Source organism: Terrapene carolina, unplaced genomic scaffold, assembly GCF_002925995.2.
Source record: "Terrapene carolina triunguis isolate 2854851 unplaced genomic scaffold, T_m_triunguis-2.0 Scaffold665, whole genome shotgun sequence".
Taxonomy (NCBI): domain Eukaryota; kingdom Metazoa; phylum Chordata; order Testudines; family Emydidae; genus Terrapene; species Terrapene triunguis.
The window spans coordinates 216,294-223,437 of NW_020665016.1; the positions used below are offsets into that span (position 1 = coordinate 216,294).

Below are 7,144 nucleotides of genomic sequence, written 5' to 3' on the forward strand. Positions count from 1 at the left end.
TAACAGCCATGCACAGACACTGCCCCCCTGTGGGGAGTCAGAGACATGATTATTAAGGCTACGATAATGTCACGGAATCTGAGACTTGCATTGACCTCCGTAACATTTTTTGCCCTGAGGCTGGAGATCCCAGCCAGCCCCTCTCTCGCAGCTCCCAGGCCCCAACCTGGTGGGGAGACCCTGCAGCTGCCCCGCTGCGGTGGGGGGCTGGTGGAACTGCAGCTACCAGCTGCCCGGGGAGAGGGGACCCTGCAGCAGCTCAGCCCCAGGAGTAGGGACACCGACGCTCCCATGCACCACATCGGTGGGGGACCCGGGAGCCCCAGCAGCTGTGGGTGCTGAACTCACCGACCCTTTTTGTCAGGGATATTTTTAGTGAAAGTCAGGGACAGGTCATGGGCTGCCGTGAATTTTTGTTTATTTCCCATGACCTGTCCCTGACTTTTACTAAAAATATCCGTGACAAAAACGTAGCCCTAATGATTATTTACTACAGGGGTCAGGAGTGGGGGAGGTCGTCTGGAATTTACCATGAGCTTAAGAGAATTACCCTGAATCGCATTTGATTTCAGGTGCCTAAATGTCATTGAGCTCCCAGCCATGTTTCGTAAAGCGTCTCGCTGCTGAGACCCCTAGCCACGCCCCCTCAGAGCCTCTGGGATTTGAACTCCCAGAGGTGGGCAGAGATTTTTCAAGCGGGCGTAATTGGGCCTCTTCCCCCACTTTTTATAAGGAGCCTGTAAGAGGTAGTCCCTGCCGCAAAGACTTAACAGTCAAGAGAGACCAATGAAATCCTGTTTCAGGCTGGGGAAACTGAGGCAACAGACGGCTAAAGTCATTTGCCCCAGGCTGCATAACTTAGCTGTGGATAGAACCCAGGACTCCTGGGTCCCATCCCCCCTTGCTCCATTAGGCTCCATTCCTCTCCCAGAGCTGGGGATAGAACCCCCACTTTAATGAGAAGTTCTTTTGAAATTCTTGGATGGAAAATATTGTTTTCCCACTAACCCTATTATCCACCTACCCATCCAACTTCAGTCCTATCTATCCACCCCATACTCTTCCCCCTTCCCTTCCTCTCTAATCAACTATCCTTCCATCCAACTATGTCTCTCGCCAACTACCCTTCCTTTTTCACACTTCTCTTTTTTTATCCCAGCAATACAGGGTTTATGGCTTATACCGACACAGGGTTTATGGCTATCACAGCTCACTGACCTCTAGTGGACAGATTGAAAACTGCGCCTGTATGAGCCGTAAATCCTATACTGCTGGGATAGAAGGGATTCCCCTTCAGCTCAGAGGTGGTGTTTGTTTTGTTTCTATTCCCAGGAACCCCTGAGTAGCCCCTGAATCGCAGGACAAGCTTGGTTCAAAAGAGAGGCATAGTTAAAAGACAGGAATAGGACTCACTTGGGTAAGGCTGTTCACCGCTTAACACGGACCAGGTGAGGATGGCATAACTGCAGAGGCAAAAGAGGGGGCAGGTTGGGATCATGGGATGGGAGAGGACCCCCGACACAGCTCCCTGAAGCACAGCGCCAACTAATGTCGCTATGGGCCATTGTGGTCAGGACTGACTGAAAGGGGAGAGTGCCCCCTACTGAACCGCCTGCCCTGCTCCCTGCAGCACAGCGCCCCCTAGTGCCTCACTGGGACATTGGGGTTCCTTTACCTGTATATGTCTGTGGCTGGCGTTGGCTTGTAGTTGATGTCTACGAGGGATTCGGGGGGCATGTACTCCAGGGTACCCCCGTAGTCATCCTTATCCCCGGAGCTGTCTGCTCCCTGCTTGGTCGTCACTCGCTTGAATTTCGATAGCCCAAAGTCTGCCAGCTGGTGGGGAAGAGAGAAAAGCATAGCTGGGGGGCAGGGAATGGGACACATGGCCTTTCTCCTCTAGGGGGCGCTGGCTGCAATGCAGCCCTAGGGCAGGGGAGTGGCTGGATCAGTGGGGTGGGAAAAGGGACACGGGGCCTTTCCCCTGTAGGGGGTGCCAGCTCTGACCCAGGCTTGGCTGACTAGGAGGGGAGGGGCTTTCTCACCCGGACATGCAGCTCCAAATTCAGCAGGACGTTGCTGGGTTTGAGGTCCAGGTGCAGTAACGGTGGGTGAAGCCCATGCAGGTAATTCATGCCCAGCGCCACCTGGTGGAGGAGGCGGAAGCGCATTGGCCAGGGGACTGGCCGGACTTTCTCCAGCAAGCCGGCCAGGCTGCCATTCTCCATGTACTCCATGACAATGCCCAGCCGGGGGCCAGAGTCCCAGCCCTCCTCTTCCTCCTCATAGAGGCCGAAGAGCCGCAGGATGTAGATGAAGCGAGCTTTGTCCATGGCCCGGGCTTCCGCCAGGAGCTCTTCACGGCTGCAGGTGTCTCTGCAGGCGGGGGGTGGAGAGATGAACGAAGGATGGGGAAAGTTGAGAGTGGAGGAAGGAGGTGAAAAGAAAGAACGAAGGAGAAAGAAAAGGCAGGAGAATGGAGAGATGGGAGGAGAGAATGGGAGAGTGGAGGGACAGAGATTACAGAGGGCAGGAGGAAATGGAGGTATGGAAGGATAGAAAGAAGGAATGGAAGGAAGGAGAAAGGAAAGGGAAGGAGGAAATGCAGAGAAGCAGCAAATAGAGGGATGGAAGACTAGAAAGAGTAAATGGAGGGATGGACGGATATAAGAGAGGAATGGACAAAAAGAAAAGGAGAAGGGTGAAGGAGAGATGGACAAAGAAACATGGTGAAAGGAACAGGAGAGAAGGGAAAAGGAAGGGGAGAGGGGGACGGGGAAAAGTAAAAAGAAGCGGAGGAAGGAAGAGAAAAAAGAGAAAGAGTGTGAAGGAAAAAAGGCTGGAAAGAGAGAGAGAGCGAGAGAGACACCCACCCCTCTTACCGGCTCAGTTTCTTCACAGCGATGGGGATGCGCCAGTCACGGTGCTGAGCCAGATAGATGGTGCCGAACCCACCAGAGGCGATGAACTGCATCTCCTCCAGGCACTCCCGGGGGATCCGCTCCCGGAACTCCACCCACTCGGCCATCCCTGCACTGGGACAGAGTGAGAGGGCGCCCCTCACTCCTGACCCACAGCCCCTGCTAGCCCAGCACTGGGCTCCCTCCGAGCTCTGCCGGTGCCCCTCACTCCCGACCCGCAGCCCCCGGTACCCAGCCCTAGGCTCCCTCTGAGCACTGCCGGTGCCCCTCACTCCCGACCCGCAGCCCCTGGTACCCAGCCCTGGGCTCCCTCCGAGCTCTGCCGGTGCCCCTCACTCCCGACCCGCAGCCCCTGCTGCCCATTCACTGGAAGGCTCCCATCCCTTTATTACTGGGTGCCAGGACGCGGGGACTCCTGCACCTGACCTCAGACTTGCAGCCCCCAGCACCGCTCCAGGCTCTGACTTCCGGCTCCACCGCGGCTCGTTTCTCTTCGCCTACGAGCTCGTCACTTCCCCCTTTGGTGTCCCACGGTGCCCCTTGGCCGACTCCCCGCCCCGGGACGTCCCACAGCCCGTCCCCTCCCCCGCGGCCGGGCTGGGCTGGCAGAACTGGGGAGGGAGAGAAACGCGCAGGAGAGATTGGGGAGGAGGGAAGGTAGGTAGGCAGGCAGGCAGGCAGATGTGCAGGGACACATCGGCAGGTAGATGCGCAGTGCATGGGCGCAGAGAGACGAATTTGATCAATCAATAGATATTCTCCCCCCCCCGTCTCCAGCCTAGGCTCACACGAGTCCCCCACCCAGACAGATCAGCCACTCGCCCTGCTCAGACCCCGAGTCCCGGTCACCCTTCCACACGCGTTGTGTGTCGGTGGTAAATTACTGCCCCCATCGGGCACCAGGAGGGGCTCCCTGCTCCTGTATCGCCCGGCCCCGCCTCCGGAGCAAGGGCGGGGCCTGTAAACCCACCGCACCCAACCCCGTGACTGCTCTTCCTATAATGGCCACTAGGGGCAGCAGAGGGTGGGGGTGGGGAAGGGGCGGCTATACTGTATAATGGGCACTAGGGGGCAGCAGAGGGTGGGGTGGGGAAGGGGCGGCTATACTGTATAATGGGCACTGGGGGGCAGCAGAGGGTGGGGGTGGGGAAGGGGCGGCTATACTGTATAATGGCCACTAGGGGCAGCAGAGGGTGGGGGTGGGGAAGGGGCGGGGAAGGGGCGGCTATACTGTATAATGGGCACTAGGGGCAGTTCTGTCCCCTCCCCTCTCCACTGCACTTTCCACCCCTCTGACTTCCCTTTCCCCTTCCCATTCTTTCCCTCCCCCACTTGCCCACCCTGCGCCTTCCCTCCCCCCGAATCAGACACACTTTTATTGTATTTAGCTGTTCTTTTTTAATCAATTCATTTTATTACAAAACAAACCAGGATTCAAAGAAAAGGAGAAGTCAGGGAAAAAATAAACGATATAAAACTGGATATAATCACGGACACCCCCTCCCCGAGCCCCACAACAATACCATTGTAGTCATTAACTCCTTCTTGTCCCCATTGGGGGGAGATCTAGGGAAGGGGCTTCCATGTGACACCATGGGCTGGCACATCCTCCTCCACTCTATTGGAGAATTATTTTACCCCTGGGGGGAGGGGGGGAGATGTTTCCTATACCCTGCAAAATCTGATGGCTTGAACTCCCCCCTCTTCCCCACCATTAGCCATATCTGCCCCCCTCCCCCATTGCTGAGTTGATGGGGGTGGGCTCATACACGGGGATAGGAATATCCCCCTCCCCCTGGTTGGGTATTTTTGCCCCATAGGAAAATGGCTCCAGGAGGGAGGCGGAGAACAGGGGTGATATAGTCTGGGGGCCCCCCTCACCCCGCAGCTGGCATATGCTGTGAAGCCCAGATGGTAGGGGCGCTTGGGGGAGGAGACAAGGGGGTGGGGATGGGGACTTCAGAGTCATCCTTCCCTGATGTAGAAAGAAAGAGAGATGGACAGATGGATGGAGAACTAGGACGGGCAGACAGAGAGCTAGGACAGATGGACAGGGCTAGGATGGATGAATGGATGGAGCTGTGATCGATGGACAGAGAGCTTGGACGGACAGACAGAGAGCTGGACAGACAGATGGAACTGTGATTGACACAGACGGATGAACAGAAATGAGATGGACAGAGCTTGGATAAGCCAGGAAGGACCCGGGAGCGGCCAGGGTCTCAGCTCCCCCTGCCTTCACAGAGTGGCTCCGGGAAGTCACTCAGGTCCCGGCCGATGATCTCGGTCACTAGGAGAAAAAGAGAGGGGAAAACAGAGTGAGGGGAACCCCCTGAGCTAGACAGACCCACGCCCTGGGGCTGGATCAGAGCCAGCGCCCCTAGAGGGGAAAGGCCCCATGTCCCATTCCCTACCCCCTGAGCCAGGCTGTCCCCCCGCCCTGGGGTGGGATCAGGGCCAGTGCCCCCTACAGGGGAAAGACCCTGCATCCCATTCTACACCCTGTGATCAAGCCAGTCCCCTGCCCTAGAGCCGTGTGGGAGCCGGCGCCCCCTAGAGGGGAAAAGTCCCGTTACCTTCCTCCAGCGTGATCCCCTGGACAGGCAGGCTGTCACGGAAAGCCACCCGGTATCCGCTGCCTCTGGGTTTCTCCACCTCCTCAGTCTCCCCCGACTCCGGATCCCCCCAGTTGGGGGGCCTGGCTCCCTCTGACAGTGGTGGTGGGGTGAGCTGGGCAGGGGCCTGGAAGTGGGGGGGCCGGTAGCCCAGCGGATGGAAGTGGGGGGGCACCGTCAGCCCAGCCCCTCCGTACTGCTCCGTGTGGGGGTAGCGGTGGGAGGGCTCGGTGGCCAGGCAGTGGTGATAAGGGGGTGTCAAAGGGAGCAGTGGGGGCCCGTCAGGGTATGAGGAGGGGCTCCCGAAGGCCGCGGGGGAGGGGGAGTAGCCAGCCCTGTAGGGGGAGTCATCAGGGTAGCAGGGGAAGTGGGGGTGACTGGGGGAAATGTCCATGTCCCCGGGGCCCTCAGGAGGGTAAGGGGGACTGCAAGGGGGCACTGGGGAGGAGGGGCCGGGGGGGAAGCCGCGGAGTGGGGAGGAGGGGGGTGGCTCCTCCTTGAAGATCACTGTGGGGAGAGGGGGGAGAGAGTCAGAGACTGGGGGAGGGGAAAGGAACTGCCCCAAATCCTTCCCATCCAACAGCGCCCCCTGGGAGACAGCACTGTGTCTCTCGTCCCCTCTTCTTGCGCTCTCCCCTCCCCCTCCTTGTCTATTTGCCACCTTTGTCCCCTCCCCCCAATTAACCATCAGGTCACGTGGGAATCACCCCCCCAATTGCTGCCCCCGCAACCTCTTCTCCTTCCTCCTCCCCCCATCTCGTTCCCCTCTCCCCACTTACACGACTCCTTCCCTTTCCCCCTCCCCTCAACTCACCAGGCAAGTATTTAAAGGCCTGCGTTGGGCTCCGTTTCCGCCGCCCGTTGGAGACGTAGAAATAGACCTGGACAGGCCGGGCCACCTGTGGGTTGCTGTATTCTGGGACTGTGAGGGTCAGCGTGGTCTGGGGGGGTAGGGAATTCGGGTGAGAGGGGGCAGCAAAATTCCCCCATCCTGGGTGGGGCTGGAATTTGCAATCTGTTCCAGGAATCCAGATCCAGGGTGGATCTACTCCAGGATTTACAACACCCCCTCCCCACTCCTCCAGGGTTGATCCACTCCGGGACTTCCCCCATCCCCCACCCTGCTCCCCCAGGATTGATCCACTCCAGGATTTTCTCACCTCGTTGCTCTTGAGCCGGTTGATACAGGCCTCCTCCTCCCATTGGAGCTTCCCATCTGAAAGGAGAGAGGTTATTGGCTGCGAGGCCATGGAGGGGCGGAGCAAGGGGGAAGGGAGGGGGGCAGGGAGGGTCCTGGGGGGATCTCTCCAAGTGCAGGGAGCAGGGGCATTGTAGGGCCAAGGGTCTCCAGGGCACAAGGGGGCACAGAAGGGATGGTGGAGAAGATGGGAGTGGGAGGGTCCCAGTGGGGTGGGGGGAGGGATTGTAGGTCCCAGGGGGCTCCCCAATGTAGGGGGCAGGGAGGAGATGGCGGGGGTGGGGCTCACACTTACCGGGACCCCTTTCAATAAAGACGACCTTGGAGTCAGGCAGGAAGTTGGCGCCAGACAGCACCATCTCCTCGCCCCCACGCCCCGACCCTGCGCTGAGGCTGCACCTCTCCACCTG

The 7,144-nt window shown here is 58.7% G+C and overlaps 2 protein-coding genes across 3 annotated transcripts in view; both read right to left on the reverse strand.

Moving 5' to 3' along the window:
* Nucleotides 1–3,467, reverse strand: part of LOC112125292 (receptor-interacting serine/threonine-protein kinase 3-like) — a 12,192-nt gene extending 8,725 nt beyond the window's left edge. For both annotated transcript variants that reach the window (XR_003370192.2, XM_029913480.1), the window contains exons 1-4: nt 2,883–3,467; nt 2,046–2,376; nt 1,676–1,836; nt 1,414–1,463 (exon numbers count right to left, since the gene is read on the reverse strand). Coding sequence is in view for 1 of the 2 variants with exons in the window: in XM_029913480.1 (XP_029769340.1) it covers nt 1,414–1,463; nt 1,676–1,836; nt 2,046–2,376; nt 2,883–3,028 (688 nt within the window). In the remaining variant the exon portion in view is untranslated. The remainder of the gene's footprint in view (nt 1–1,413; nt 1,464–1,675; nt 1,837–2,045; nt 2,377–2,882) is intronic.
* An 854-nt stretch (nt 3,468–4,321) lies between these two features.
* The window catches only part of LOC112124790 (nuclear factor of activated T-cells, cytoplasmic 4-like), a 6,827-nt gene continuing 4,004 nt past the window's right edge, over nt 4,322–7,144 (reverse strand). The window contains exons 5-9 of the mRNA XM_026659708.2: nt 7,030–7,141; nt 6,697–6,752; nt 6,351–6,477; nt 5,498–6,043; nt 4,322–5,211 (exon numbers count right to left, since the gene is read on the reverse strand). Coding sequence (XP_026515493.1) covers nt 5,144–5,211; nt 5,498–6,043; nt 6,351–6,477; nt 6,697–6,752; nt 7,030–7,141 — 909 coding nt within the window. The 3' untranslated portion in view covers nt 4,322–5,143. The remainder of the gene's footprint in view (nt 5,212–5,497; nt 6,044–6,350; nt 6,478–6,696; nt 6,753–7,029; nt 7,142–7,144) is intronic.